This window comes from Lactuca saligna, chromosome 9, assembly GCF_052625555.1.
Source record: "Lactuca saligna cultivar CGN05327 chromosome 9, ASM5262555v1, whole genome shotgun sequence".
NCBI lineage: Eukaryota > Viridiplantae > Streptophyta > Magnoliopsida > Asterales > Asteraceae > Lactuca > Lactuca saligna.
Genome location: NC_136425.1, coordinates 187,215,086 through 187,232,156, shown reverse-complemented (window position 1 = coordinate 187,232,156; position 17,071 = coordinate 187,215,086). Strand labels below are relative to the sequence as shown.

The 17,071-nt window shown below is 31.8% G+C and overlaps 1 protein-coding gene across 1 annotated transcript; it reads right to left on the bottom strand.

Moving 5' to 3' along the window:
* Positions 1-13,054: 13,054 nt before the first annotated feature.
* Positions 13,055-15,620, bottom strand: LOC145014624 (Galactose oxidase/kelch repeat superfamily protein). Its single transcript, XM_078973039.1, has 3 exons — positions 15,437-15,620; positions 13,340-14,777; positions 13,055-13,239 (listed from the first exon to the last, which is right to left on the bottom strand). The coding sequence occupies exon 2, from the start codon at positions 14,705-14,707 to the stop codon at positions 13,340-13,342; it is 1,368 nt and encodes a 455-aa protein (XP_078829165.1). The 5' UTR covers positions 14,708-14,777; positions 15,437-15,620; the 3' UTR covers positions 13,055-13,239.
* Between the last annotated feature and the right edge of the window lie 1,451 nt (positions 15,621-17,071).

The window sequence follows — 17,071 nt, the reverse complement described above, 5'->3', positions numbered from 1 at the left end:
CTTTGGGGAATATGGAGAGCACGTAATGAACGTTTATTCCAGGAGAGATTTGCTAACCCTTGTGGAGTGGTGGACAACATCAAGGCAACGGTCTACACATGGATTAAATGTAGGGGAAAAAAGTTTAATTGTAATTGGGAAGACTTCTGCACTTTCCCTTTTTTGTTTTAATTGGTTCCTGTAATTGTACTTTACTCTCAGATAGTTACTTACTATTCTGATTAAGTTTATAATATATGGTTGTTTCAAAAAAAAATCATTTTTAACTCATTAAAGTATTATTGAATAATCACTTTCATTCAAAACTCTTAAGTCTTAGTCTTAAATCACCCTCATTGGATATTCTCCCAAATCATAAGTCTTTTATCTTTAGTCATTAATCTTATGGGTTTACTGTATGTATTATGTATTGATCCCATTGGGGAATGATAGGCAGAAAAGTCAAGGCATTGTTAGCACTATGGGATTAAATAGACCTTAGAGTGCTAAAAAGAGGGACAAAAAACATATTTGACGAAACGGTTGAACATAGGTTATTTTTGCTAATTCTTCTTGTTGTGTGATAATACTTTATTAGTATATTGTAATTTATGGACAAATTTCGGACTCAATAAGAGTTTAAGATAAGCAGCGGAGTTCTAGAGTTAATCTATCTTTAACCCCCTAGTGCGAGTACATGGTGTTTTCCCAATACAGGGCACATGTCAATTTTGTTGGAATATTGTTTATGCTTTTTATTTATTGAATTGTTAATGTCAAATGCAATGAATGTTTTTTGAAACTTGCTATTGTTTTTATGGGTAATTTGGTTTAAATATCTTGTTTAGCCAAGATTATTCTAATTTTCTAGACATTGTATGGCACTACTGGCCCGACACCTCCCTTCGCGAAATATTAATGGTCTATCCTCGTGTGGGATTCTCAATGGGGGAAAACATGCATGAACAAGGGGTTACTTAGGTACAAGCTTCAGATAAAGTGAGAACCTTCAAAGCGAAGTATCAAATCAAGGGATGACACATATTTTACCTTAAGGTACATTATGGTCCTTTAAGAGGATCATACCATAATCGATTTTGATCGACTTTCTTACTTTCAAGGGAATTACGGCTCCATTTATATCTTTTGTTTCGTATTTGATAATTGTACTTGGCTTTTATTTGTAAAAAGGGAAATATTTGTTATTCTTCTAAATGTTATTTTGAGTCTTAAAACGCATATATTGATAACCCGTTGTTTGTCTTATGTATCACTTTTATTGACATGTGTTTTAGGTTTGGGTTTGAAATATGTATGGACTTAGATCCTTCGAAGTGGATGTGCCAAATGGAAAGACTTAGACATTGGATTAGCATGAAGCAAATACTTGAATATATTGTTTCAATTATTGGTAGATTTTGTACTTAATGTTCGCTTCGGCCTTGGAATTTTTTAAACCCTAAATCATGCTTTTTTATCATTTTTATGTTGAATTTTGAGGACTTTCTTCCATTAGAGATGATATTAGTGCAACTAATGTCAATAATGTTATTCTCATTATTGAAATAATGGGTTGTTACAATTTGGTATTAAAGCCATAGTTTAAGTGAATTAAGTGTTGTGGCCTGAACCTAAGCTTAAACTATGAGGAATAAGAAAGAACCAAGTTGATTTAGGACCACTATTATTGACACACTTAGGTCCTATGTGCTATTTGGAAATGATAAGAATGCATGACTAGGGAATACCATGATAAACGATTGATGTATTATTGTTTATTATTCTAAAAGACATAATTATTGAAATACAGAATAGTATGTGTGTGTATTGAAAATTCTCATGGAAGGTGAAAAATGAACGAAGTGACATCTGAGCATGATGAAAGGGACAAAGAGTTAAATAAGTCATTTTTTCAAAGAAGTCAATCATTTTTTACAAAAATCAAAATAATTGGAGAACTAATGAAGGTTCTTAATTTGATAAGCTTGAAGGAATCCATACGTTTCATATTAAGTTGCATGATAAGTGACATGAAAGGACATCATTGGATGAATTTAAAAGTGGACCAACTATAAGGATTGTGTAATACAATAAAAGAACAAAATATATTTATTTTTTGTCCAACATCAATAGAAAATCTATAGCAATCTAGATATCCAAAAATATGTATAATTATGATTGAAAAAGTGTGCATGTCTAGTTTCCAATGCAAGAAACAGTGTACCATTTCGAGCTTCCTAGGAGTTATGGCAGTTTTCCCATAGTGTATCCTAGTAGATAGATTTTGTCATTAACTATTGTAACGCCTATGTTTTTCGTTGAAGTGTTTCATAGAAGATCCTTATTTATGATGGTTAATAATGTAAGATTTCTTATAAAGAAATAAACAAATAAGTTCTTCGTTCACAATACGTGTTTATATAAATGTTAATTATATGTTTATTATGTACATGGTATTGTTGGGTTATGAGCATAACATCATTCCTATGGTGTTCATGCAACCCTAATTGCTTTGATATAGGTTTTCTACTATGAACACAACAACATTGAATACCAAAGAAGTGATCCTAAGAACTAGCATACAACAATCAAATTGACATATATACTAGGGTTTAAATCTTACCTTTCTTGTTATGTAGTAATAACAAGTTCTCCTTGAATATCCTTGACCTTTGACAGCTTAGTGCCTCAAATGGTGCACCTCTAATGGAGTCACAAACACCACTAGCAATAAGATGGCTTAGAAGAAGGAGGAGGAGGCACAAAATCGTCCAGGGTTCCAGCTTCTTCCCGAGTTGCATTAGCTAAAGTGGATTTACGATCACGGGAACTAATCAATCGGTTTGTTCTGTTCTGCCCAGGAATTAACAATTGGAAAAAGAAAAAGATTCTATATCTATTTTTTGTCCTCTAGGGTTTCAAGTGGCGATTTTAGGATGCCTAGGGTATCCTTATATAGCTGAGGAATTAGGGTTTCACTCAAAGGCCTTATCTGGTTACTTAGGCTCTAAGTAGCCCACAAGATCCTTCCAGAATCTCCTTTTGGACGAAATCTTATGGGCTATACATAAGGATTTCGTCCAACCCCTTTCCAAGGGTTCCCCAGCCTACAATGCAATTATCTTATAATTACAATATTAGTCCCCCAAGTTTAATTAATTTCCTTTGATCACAAAATTAATTCTAAATTAATTCTTGATCAATATTAATTAAACAATATGATTTCTCTTTTAATATATTATTCACATAATATATTAATAAATCATAATTAGTCCTCTTTCTCCTTAATTCATCTTATTAGTTGCTATGGTGAAGGCAACCCAAAAGAACCATGCTCATAATCGGGTCAAGTACATACCAAAATAGTTATGGGCTTCGACACCTAATCCAACAGGTATATAGATAAATATTATGGTTATATAATATTAGTATAAAATCCTATTTGTAACACCCGGTTCCCAGTACATACTTTAATATAAATAACTGCAGATTTTGCATTGGGACTTGACGAGTTGGAGGCCCAACTCGTCGAGTAGAATAGACTTTGGACACAGGTTTTAAGTAACCTACTCGACGAGTCAGGAGCCCGACTCGGCGAGTAGGTCTGCTTGGATGTAGGGGTGTTGAACGGGTAAAATTTCCGGGTTTCCGGTAGAACTGGTCGGATAGAATGGGTATTTCCTTAAGAAAATCATACCCGATACCCGACCTATATTGTAATTCGGTTTTTCGGGTTTCGGATATTCGGGTTTGAGGTCGGGTCAGGTAATTATCGGGTATACCCGAAAATTTCTTAAATGACACTTATTGATAATTTTTTATTTTTTTATTTTTTTATTTTTACATGTTGGTTGGTTTAATAAAGAATCAGGTAGGAAAATATTCCATACAATTAACGAGTACATATATAATAGCAATACAAACCATTATAATATGTTATGTACTTTTTTTAATTCCATTCCGTGCGATAATGAGAAGCTGAGAATTGTGATGACGGTTCAGGACTTCAGCTTCAACGTCATATTCCCTTTGCAAGTTTGCATCGACTCTCAAGCTGTCGTTCATAAGAAGAAAACGAAGGGTTTTGTTTTATTTAAAGTGTGCGTACGTAACTGCACTGTATATTTGGTATTATTTAAAAAAAGAATTCGGGTATTCGGGTATACTTGAAAATAAATATTCATACCTAAAACCCGACCTATATTATTATCGGGTTAACCTATTACCCGAATGTTCATACCCGTTACCCGTTCTACCCCACCCATTCTACCCGAATTCAGAACGGGCCGGGTGGGTAGAACGGGTTTCGGGTTTTTTCGACAGGCCTACCTGGATGAAACCCTAATATTTATGGTTTGCACCCTATTTAAATGCCTTATCTTGTCCCAATTCAGCCTCCATCGTCTCTCACAGCCCAGAAAAGCCCTAACTCGAAACCCTAAAGCATTTAGAGTGTTCTTGAGCCATTTTTGTGTGTTTTGGTTGTTTGAAGCTTAAATAAGGAAGTGGAAGCTTGGGGGTTCCAGAAGAAGCAAGTAGATCCAGAGGTTTTGCTTCATTAGCAACTCATTCAAGGTAAAAAGCTTCAACCTTGAACATCTATCTCTTAGATCTCTAGTTAGGGTTCATTTCCACCTTTTCTAAGTTTTAGTAGAGCCAACTTGGGGGTTTTGTGGTTCTAAAGGGGTAGAACTTCAGATCTGGAACCATTGAGGATTCACATGGCATAAAGGTGCCAACTTTATGGCCATGGGAGTCTCATGCATCATATAACCTCATTTTAAGGCCATTTGAGCCAAATACCCCCATGCATGAACGTTAAGTTTGTAACTTTACGTGTAATATGGACCCTAGGAGGTCAGATCTATGTTTTGGATGTATTGAGCTCGACTGAAATCAATTTTATGGACATGGAATTTGGGGGACTCGGCGAGTCGTCCATGGGATTCGACGAGTCGGGCTATGGTCCCCCAACCTTTTATGTTTCCGATTGAACTGGTTGAGTCTAGAAGAGGACTCAACAAGATGGATGTGAGTATGAACCTGAAGATCATGGAACTCGGCAAGTTTAAGACTAAGTCCCAACTACATGAAGAAAAACTCGACAAGTTCATAAGGAACTCGGCGAGTCCAGGACTAGATGTGCCTTCTTGCATGAAGAAGGGCTCAACAAGTTCAAGGATGAACTCGGCGAGTCAGTGGTAGAAAGTCCTGACCTCGTATGAAGGAGAACTCGGGGAGTTCTTGAAAGACTCGGTGAGTAGGGTTGAAGCTTTTAGTGTTCTAAGGACTATGGAACTCGGCGAATTAGTGGGTCAACTCGGCGAGTTGAGTTAGCTAGATGTTGACTTTGACCTAGAGTTGCCTTTGACCAAGGTGTTGACCTTGACTTTGACTTTGACATGAGTTGACCATGAAATGGTAATTAAGGAATATCATTATGTGTAGGAATCGAGAGGAGTTAATATCGGCAATGAGGGCAGTTTGGACACTTCACGACACTAATGGTATGTAGTATGATGGGGGAACTCACTAAGCTTTGTGCTTACAGTTTTCAGTTTTGTTTCAGGTACCTCTTCAGCGAAAGGGAAGGAGCCGGCACGGTAGCAGCACATCGCACACACATGATTTCATCACTATGATGTTCTTGGGATTGTACTCTGACACTATTATTATTCCATGACATGTTTTATGACATTTGATTTATGGGATGTTATGATATTACTGATGTTTTCAGTAAACAATTTTATAAGCTACTTAATTAAAAATGAAATTTTTGGTCTTGAAAATTAAGATGTTACACTATTATAAACTAACAAATTATGTTAAATAACGTTTATAATTAAAATATTGTGTTGAATAAATAATATACATGAATGTTGTAGTAGTCGTAAATACGAACCCGTGAGTATATAGATCGCCAAAATGTAGCGTCATGTGAAGAAGTTGTTATTTTTCAAAGTTACGCGTTACAGCACATTGTGTCTGTAGTTATTATAAAATAGGAAACGAAAATATATTACTTTTTTAGCCAAAGTAATGTAAATGAAAGTTGATGTACACGAAATTACGAAACCATGGATATAAAGAACATCGAGAATGAAACTCGTATGAACAAGTTACGAATTTTGCAAGATCATTCATTGTATGCTCTTTATAAAATATGAACTGAAAATAGATTGTGAATTACCTATTAAAATCTAAAGGAAAGTTGTAGTACACGGAATTACGAATCTTTAGATATAAAGGACAACAAAAACGGAGTTCGTATTCGAAAGATACAATTATCCGAAGAAAACAAGAAAATACCAGATGATAACTGAAGAGTCTCAACCCCCACGTACAACAGAATGACACGGCAGCCCCAAACACTACCATGTGGCAACTGAAGACCCCATTTCCCCCAATAACCAAGAGTTGACGTAGCTCAACCGGAATGCGGCACGTGGTCGTGGCACGCCCTGCGTAAGTCACGACGTGGTTTTTTAAAAACATATATATATATATATATATATATATATATATATATATATATATATATATATATATATATGGATTCATAATCTCTTCTAAGCTCACACCTTTCTCTCCCAAGTTTTTCCCGCACTCTAGTGGATCCGATTTTTTGAGTTTCCGAAGAATCTTAGCAAGGAACTGCAGCGTTGGAAAGCCTGACAAAAGAAGTATCCGGCTACGAAGTTACACTCGTAGAATTTCCAAGTTTTTACTAGAAAACTTTGTATGGTCAGTTGCACTTACTACGTTTGTTAAGTATAACTTGTATTGGAATTCATTGCCGTTATTATAAATCTATAAATAAGATTTATCAGTAATTTCAGTTATAATGTTGATTGATCTACTTACGGGCATGTTGTTAATGCAAGATTTTAGTGAGGTGTTTAAAATGAATTTTCCAAATAGTATATTTATACGTCAAACGATCCTACCTCCAATATGATCTTACCTACTCATTCCTTATTTGATAGATATTAGTATTTTTTGGGATTAATGAGGACTGTGGGATATTGTTATTATAGTTTCAAATAATATAAACAATGACTGAAACTTAGTAATATTTGTATTCATTTCATTTAAAAGGAAATGTGAAAGTGTTAGACTAATTGTATATCTTGTATAGTGAGTGAGTGTGTAGTTATTTTCATAAACATGATGCTAATAAAAGTATATGTTATTTAAAAGATTAATTGTATATCTTGTATAGTGAGTGCATAGTTACTTTCATGAGCATGATATTAATAAATGTATTTATTACTTCAAATATCAAATGTATACTTAATGTTTGCTATTTGTATTATTTGCTAAATGTATACCCTATATTGTGATAGTATTGCATGAATAGGAAACATATAGTGGAAGTTGATTACATGTATTGTAGTTTTGTCTAGTTGTAAACTAAGGCTTGAAAAGGATGCTTAGTTTAAAGTAAGTTGAATAAATTAATAGTCTCATATTGGGGGTGTGAGATTGAAAAGGAGAGTAGAGTTGTGTTATGTGGCACTATCATGTGTCGAGGTACAAGTTACATACCGGAGTATTGTATTAGTATTCTTCCTCTAGACAGCCAAAAATGGTGGGTCAATATCAGACAACTAGTAGGTATGTTTGGGTTATCTAACGAATTAAGGTGAAAACCACTTACACTTTCTAAATAGTCTTGTCGAACATTTTCAAGTTTTCATTCTCGTAGGTGTTTAAATTCTATCCCCCAACATGGTTTCCTCTGTTGACTTACACTTGCCAATGAATACCTGAAGCAGTATAGTCTACTCATTGCTTAAAGTGATCCATCGAGATAAATACCATAGGATCATTGTTATAGGATTAGTGTGTGAGAATCGATGGGTTGGGTAACTCCGGATATAGTATCTTATAGATATATATGTTATATTATATATCTATATTGTTTGGTAACGTTGGTTTTGTTAGGATTATTATATATGATTTATTATCATTATAATATTATGGGATTAAAAGCCATATGTGCCTCACCAGGTTCCCAAAACTGGCCCACTCAAGTTATATGAATCACAGGTAGCGATACTAGAGCTTTTAAAACTTCAATAGGAATTTCGAGTGAATAAAGAGACAACCTGCAATAGTATTCAGGATGGATATGTCTTTACATTGTAACATATGTTGTGTATTGATTATGACATTCTTAGTGTTTTTTGGTATTTTGAAACAAAGTCTATAACTCAAAACGTTTTATTAAACTGGAACTTTCCACAAACAAAGAAACATGGTTTTAAAATGCAAAAAGAAAAGTTTTATTCGGTTGTGAAAAATAGAGGATGTCATAATTAACATGTATGTTATTTTTGTTAAAAAAAACATGGTTTGCTAAATAAGAGAATATTAGTCATTGTGCAAAAGGATTGCTTTGGGATACTCAGATTTTGTGAATTAGACTACTGCATCATTTGTTGCAATGATAACATTACTAGAATGATTGGCTCATTTGAAGAACAAAATGTTAATGTATAAAAAATAGAGTTATTTCAAGAGTGGGTGATTATTGTAATTTGAAATTTTGTTGGAAATGAAAAGCTTGAGATTGTATGAGATGTGAATAGTGTTCTAGAATATACATATTTATAGGGAAGCACATGGAGGAAAAAGAAGATGTCGTGAAATTTATTAATTTGAGCGAGGAAGTCAATATTCTTTTGCTGAAATCGTATGAAATAGCCAAGAATGAGTGCACGGGTCGTACTCATGGTTCCTACAAAAACTACATAACTATATCGGGGACTTGGAACCATTAACATTCATTTATGATAGGGTCTTTGTTTCATGTCCATTGCAAATATATTCCTAAATGTGTATTATGGTGTATGTGGTTATCATCTTTTCGCGAACATAGTATCCAAGTTAAACAAAAATGTTATGAAAAAAACATTGTTTAAGGCTATGCAAAAGCTTAAAGAGTGGAAGATTTTAAGTACTAAATGAGGATTTGCATTTAAACAAATATACCGAGTTGAAGTACTTAGTCTAAGCTTAAAAAAGTAATCACGGTTAGGTTATCGTTATAATTTTATGACATCAAATAGTACAGAATCCATCAACGCATTATCGAAAGATGCTCGTAAGATACCGATAATGATGTTCCTCAAGTTCTTTCGAATGACAATGCAACATTGGTGCAATAAGCGTTAGAATAAAGCATGTATAATTAACAAGAACGGAGAATATATAGTTAATTCTTCCCTTTAGCATAAAATGAAACTAACAGTAATATTTGTTACTTTATGCAACGGAGGTAACAACCAAACTAACAACATCGGTGTTATGTTTTTTTTATTACGTCACAAAGCCATAGTTTTTTCCAGACATGTGTGACTTGAATACCACCTTCTAATAAGATCATGTTTTACGTTTTTTATTGGCAAGACTTATAATTGTGGCTTTTCGTTATGTTCTTATTTATGTTACTAAATATCGGTTAAACACATATTTTCATTACTATGGTAAAGGGTGGGTCACAAAACATTAATCAATGTTACATAACATAACTAAGTTAGAAACCAACATATATAAAAAAAATTAAGTAAACAACCCTCACACATATTACTCCTCATCATCGCAATATGTCATTCATGTCATTCAGGAAACTCAAGAGATTTGTATGGGAAGTTTTTTTCTTTGCAACAACGCATTCTAATTTTTCATTCATATCCAAAGCCTCAGCCCTTATTTCATGTTCTTTCTTTGAAAGCTCTACTTCTTCGGCATGTATCCATTGTTCAAGTTTTGTTATGAACTCTTTTGCATATTTTATCATGTTAGTCTTTCCATAATTTGAGCTTCTACATGATTCATTCCTTCCCATACAACATAGATATTAAAAGAGTTATTTTCTATTTCTCTTTCTTTTGGCTGATATAGTCTCATTAATCTCATTAGAATCCCCTCATGTTATAAGTGATTCATCGTTAGGACGTTTGAACTTGTGGGAGATTTGGTAGAATTTTTTTATAGAGATTAAACAGAAGACATGTTTTGTATAAAATAATTATCACAGTCTTTATATACAAAATTTAGGTGGTGGTAGGTGGTGTGGTAAATGTACATTTTATATATATATATATATATATATATATATATATATATATATATATATATATATATATATATATATATATATATATATATATATCATTATATACTTATAAAGGAAACATTTTTCCTTTCACCACATTCACTTGAAACTTCCATTTATTTTTTCTTTCATCTCATTCATTTGAAACTCCCATGACTTTTTAATTTCTTTCTAATAATGATTATAAGTTGGTTAATAAGGTTAAATAAATATAAAACCTAAAGTGTAATCATATATAAACTAGATTTTAATATTAAAAGAATATATTTTCTTCTACTCATAAAGTTATGTTTTTAACTTTTAACATATTATACTTAATTTATTAGGTCTAATATGTTGTTGTATGTAAACCATTATCATTTTAAAGCTACAACTTTTGAACAATTTGTATGAAATACTTAAATTGTTAATTTAAATATAACCTTACAAGAACAACTTAAATATAAATTTTAGTTCAACTTAAACAACCTAGATAATATTTTGTAAATAGTTAAATTTGATCAATTGTAGTGTCTTTCTAATAATAATTATAAGTTGGTTAAGAAAGTTAAATAAGTATCAAACCTAAATTATAATTATATATAAACTAAATTTTAATATTTAAATAATATTTGTACTTCTACTTATAAAGCTATATCTTTAAAGCTACAATTTTTGAACAGTTTAGACAAAATACTTAAATTGTTAATTTAAATATAACATTATATGGTCAACTTCAATACAAATTTCAGTTCTACTTAACAAAACCCAAAGAATATTTTGTGAATAGTTAAAAGTGATAAATTGTAGTGCTAAATGCAAAAACTAAATTGTAATATTAATTTAACTAAAATATTTCCTACATATATTTTTATAATCGTTAAAAGTTTTCAAATAAGTAGCTTAAAATAACTTATAATAACAATAGTTAAAAATTACTCTATATAAATGATTATATTGTTACCTTTAAAATCAAAAAAAAAAAAAAAAAAAAAAAACAAAATTGTTTGATGTTTTAAATAATTACAATGATAGAAATTAAAACGTTAAACAAATAAATTTTAAAAAATTAATGAACAATACCAGCAACTATAAATAACTTTTAACCATATATTATATTTAATTTTATTCATAAGTAAGAGGTCATTCAAAAGATTGAGATTATGCAGTTTTAATAGATGTATATATTATCATATAATTCAAAATAATCAATATATTATATCTTCTTAGTATATGAATTTTTATATAAAATTTAACAACATTATTGTTATATTAAAAAAAACATATATTTGTAAAGATTTCAGCTAGATAGATTGCGCGGGCATTCGCCTAGTGTGTGTATATATATATATATATATATATATATATATATATATATATATATATATATATATATATATATATATATATATATATATAGAGAGAGAGAGAGAGAGAGAGAGAAATTAGATGGTGGTAGGTGTACATTGAATAGATAAATGATATTAATCATATTATATAATTTAATGTACTGAGAACATCATATCATTGTTGAATAATACTACCAAATAAAACGGGACGTAACGGTAACCATAAAAACAACATAACATTTAATAAACATCATCTATTCTAATAAATGAAAGTTTTTTTTTCACATGTCATACTCTCATTCAATTTGTCAAATGTTATTTTGTGGTTATTTTGAATTAATTTGTTTTCCACATGTCGTTTTATTAGTTTTCTATTTTAATAAATTTCACATAATACTTTAATGTAAACAACTATAGGGTTGTTTAACTTGCAAGAGATTCATCAATTTGTTAACTATGATTTGACTTATGTCATGCATCAAGCAACAAACCGAACTGAAATAGTGTACGCTCCACCTTCTCTTCAATGAGAATTACCAAACAATGTATTCCCCTTTTGTAACTTAAACATTTACATGTCTTTCTTAAGTGTGTAACTTAAATATTTACATGTCTTCTTAAGTGTATGTGTAATGTTATATGTTAGCAATATAGTATCTCATCAATGTGAGATTCATAAAAACTACATTCGAAATATCACAAATCATCCTAACTTGGAGCTTACAAAAATACAAATTCTTATGTGTAATGTTATATGTTAATAATATAGTATCTCATCAATCTGACATCCATAAAAACTACATTCGAAATATCACAAACCATCTTAACTTGGAGCTTACAAAAATACAAATTCTTCAACCGGTGAACACGGTGAAAAAAAATACTTCAACCTAAGTGGACTTCGTATGAAAGGGCCATGAAGGTTCAAAGTTTGTTTATTTTTCATATTTTTCATTGAGTGCTCTACTTTGGAATTAAAAAAAAAATGATTTTCCGACCTCCAAATGGGAGTGTGATATGTCCATGGATAGACCTTGTTACGAGAAAAACAAAATGAAAAAAAAAAAACTCAAACGGACATCACACGAAAGAGTTACGAAGGTTCAAAATTCGATTAAAAGAAAACATTGATTACGCAGGCAACATCTGAGAAAATATTTTGCTATTAACGTGGATTTTCACAGATAGGCTTTGCAAAAACTTCGGTTATTTTGATCGTTTTCCATTTTCTTTTTTGTGTAAAAAAAGAAAAACACTGTTACGATCATTTTCTCTAATAATAATGTGTATACTAGGCATCATATAAGAATATTTCCAAGTGCCATCATACCATAACTCAATAGCCCTTTCTTAATACAATAACAATCCACACCCAAAAGAGAAAAGAGACAAGGTGTTAGGCTGCAATAGACAAAAATGCCCTTCTCACCCTTAATAGAAAAGATCCAAAAAAAGTTTGTACAGCCTGTTACACAGCAGCCTAAATGATAAATAAGTTTGTTTTCATATGCCTACCCATTACATTTCCTCAAAAAAAAAAAAAAAAAAAAAAAAAAAAAAGATGCACATAAAATAATATATAATAAAATAATAGTAACTTAAAGAAAAAAAAAAAAAGGCAACGTAAAACACATTTTTGTGGATTAATATGGTAAAGTTTGTTATCGAATTAAAGAAGTTTACAAAACACAAATAGTCATTATTTACATCTTGAAAATCCTCATGTAAAAGAACACAACCATATAAACAATTTCAAAACATACAAACTTACCAGCAAACACACTGATACAGTGGGCCCCAAATCCATAACTGCCATACCAGAAAACAAAAAAACAATTATACTTATAATCTTATATCAACATGTTACTTCAAAATATAAAAAAACAAAAGATTATGAGAAATGCTTCACCTATATATCAAGACTCTGACAGCTCACAAGCTCAGTAGACTCGAAACTCCTCGAAGCAATCACATTCCAAACATTCAATTCCGATTCCGACCCATCTCCGGAATCACCATTCCGTTTCCCAGCCTGCATCACAGCAATATTCTGATTCCCATCTTTCGTAACAACATGAAGCTTCCCCAACAACCCCGCAAGCAAATACGGCGATTCCGATTCCGCAAAATCCCGAATCGGAACATCACCTTCAACCACTTTCCAAGAATCTTCAACATGATCATAAACTTTAATTCTAGCACTTTCTAAAGAACTCGAAGGATCCAAAGCATAAAGATCATTATCAACAATCACACTCAATTTAGTCCCGGCTTGTTTTGCGGGCCACCCTTCTCCCATTCCAACCGGCATATCAACCCAGGAATTCAATTCCGGATCATAAACTTCACCACCAACATCAACGAAAAAAGGCCAACAATATAAGCTTTGAGGAACGTATAATTTCCCACGATAAGTTGTTAATCCGGTTGCAATTGGTTTAAGTAAATCAGCTAAAAAAGCAGTTGGTAACACTTGTGCTTTTGAAAAGGGCATATTTGGAATTTCCGACCATAACCCGGTTTTCGGGTCGAAAACTTCGGCGGATTGGAGCGGGGTTAAACCGCCACGTCCTCTGCTAACACCACCAACTACAAAAAGTTTGTTGTTCAAAACACCGGTTTTACAATAAGCTCTTCCAACCAACATTGAGCTTGATTCACTCCAAGAATTTAAAATCGGGTCATATTTGAAAACCGAATTCATGGCACTTGATCTTGAAAAACCTCCTAACATGTAAAGAGATCCATCAACGGCTCCGATTGCACACCCGTAAAACGGGATTTGATCGGGGCCATTGGTCCTTCCAAGCCATCCTCTAACTGCATCTGCAATTCTTATGCTTGATCCTACCATGTTCCACACTCGAAAACCAGATGATTTGTTTTCATCTTCGAATGGAAGATCAGGAATCGGGGGTAGTTTTTGCCATTTTTTGTAAATTGGGTCGAATGCATGCCATAAAAGTCTATCGCCTTGAGTTTTGGTTAATATGTAAAGCCATTCTTCGGTTGTTTTTAATTCTTTTCTGACTTTGTAAATTTCGGGACTTGTTATTGCAAGTTTCCAGCTTCGTGAGACTGCTTTTACATTTAAGTAGCAGATTCTTGGAAGTCTTGCGAGGATTTCAAGTGAGATTTCATCGGGGAGATTGGGGATTAATCTAGGGTTGTCATCCCAAATGGTTGATGATGTTTTTTGCCTCTTGCTGGATTCGGATTTTGAAACATGAAAGGTTTCCGTTTGTTTACAACTGCTTACACTCAGTAAACCACCCATCAAAGTTATGTGTATGAAGATGAAGGTATTAATAGATAGTTTAACTGATATATCACTGATCCATGGTGACCTGAGAATGGGAAGAAAAGTATTGGAATCAGAAAAGAAAACTGGATACAAAGAACATAGTTAAAGAAACGGTATAGTTGTTCAAAATATATTGGAAATGATTAGCAATTTTCCACTAAGTAGAGTTCTTTTTTTTTAATGATGGTTGTGGTGTACAAATGATATGTCAATTGAAGAATTCCCAAAATGTGAATTACAAATTGCAAAACAGGAAGCCCTAATTATCTCCAAAAGCAATGAAACCTAATATAGTTGTGCTACTGCTAACATAAAAACAGAGATGTTGAATCGATAAATTTATCAGAGATTCTGATTTTATGAGTTATTTTGAAGAATTTTTTACTCTATCACGTATACTGTATATATTAGCTACAGGAAACCAAGTAATTCGTGAGACATAAACAAAAGAGAAATCCACATCAGAAAACTCGAAATCCACATCAGACCTAAGCGGATTAATAGAATTTCGCCGAAAAAGTTATTCTGATTAAATAAATAAACCCTAAAACCGAAGGATTTCACGAGACATGCGTATAGAAAGATCCGGTCAAATCCACAACAAAATAGCGTCACCAATGACAACTGAATCGCCTGGCTTGCACAACAGAGCCCTAAATGAAATTAAAATAACTAAATCGAAAACTAAAACGAAGCAATTACCTGGTAAAAGTCGATGGTTATAAGAATTAGGGTTTTTGTGGAATACAGGTAGAGAAATTGAGGGATATCGTTTGCAGGATATCAAAATCCAAACATCGGGCACCAAAATTATTGGTATCTCTGTTACTCAGTCTGCCATAACTGTGACCTTATGTTCTGTTTATCAGTACAATATATATGTGTAATGTGTTCGTTGTTTCTTTACCTGATTTTATTATGGCAAATTGTAAATAATACTATATTATTTTATGTTTTAATTCAAATATTTTATTTTTTTGTTTAATGCAAGTTTTTTCATTTTTGTTTAATGGGCACAAATTTGGAAACTGAATTTTTAAATTTTCAATCTAAAAAAATAATATTTTTTATTTTGATGATTTTAACATTATCTTTTACCAATCTAACATCCTGGTTTAATGGTTAAAATTGAATAAAAGTGAAAAATATGATGTTTGATTTATAACAAAAAAAAAATTAAAACATTATCAAAATAAAAAATATATATTCTTTTAGACATATATTAATTTAAATGTTTTCATATTTAAATTGAATGAGACAGTTTTCGTTGTGGGAAATGGAAATTGTCGTTTTTTTATTCATGAAAGGAATTCTAAATTTGCAACGCACCTTAAAAATAAAATAAACTTCAAGCGGCAACTTTGGACTCATGTCGGCTTTGGTTGAATTATATATATATATATATATATATATATATATATATATATATATATATATATAACCATGTTAATATGAAGTTATAAGATCTAAGTAATTATTAATTATAGGTCAACAAATAAATAAGGGCTTATGAAATTTTACTAAATTCAGTTATAATTTTTGGAAAAACAAAAATATTTATCTTGTTTTATATTCTTTCTTTAAATATGGTTAAAATTAATATTTTAAATAAAGTTAGTGGTAACTTAACGGCAACGTCAAACCTTAAATTTTACGAACAAATATCGTTTGTAAGGTATGACTTAAGATGATATATATATATATATATATATATATATATATATATATATATATATATATATATATATATATATAAGGCAAAGTGAATATATCTAACAACCTTATATAAGCTTAGGTACCTAACTTCATTAAACTACGTCATTTTGCATTAAATTTTCATTGCAATCATCCAAGGTTCTTAAACTTCATCCCTAAACTTGATTTACTTCAAAAAAAATTTGGAAATTCACCATTATATTTCTCCTATATCATTTCATTTGTAGCGGTAGAATATGAAGCTCATCAGGCGGTATTCAATAGAAAGTCGTGATGTAAAAGAAAGATATTTGTGAAAGTCCAAAAATTTGGAAGTAATAAAGTTAGGGGTGCAAACGAGCCAAGCTACTCGTGAGCTACTCGAGATCGGATCGTTAAAAGCTCGACTCGAAATCGATTTTAACCGAGCCCGAGCCGAGCTCGAGCTTAATATTAAGCTCGTTTATTAAACGAGCTCGAGCTCGAGCCCATGTCACTAAGCTCGATTAGGCTCGCGAGCCTAAACGAGCCTTTATATAATATAATTTATTATTTTTTTATATATTAAAATAAAAACATATTTCGGGATTAGGGATTTAGGGTATTAGTAAACGAGCTTCTTAACGAGCTCAAGCCGAGCTT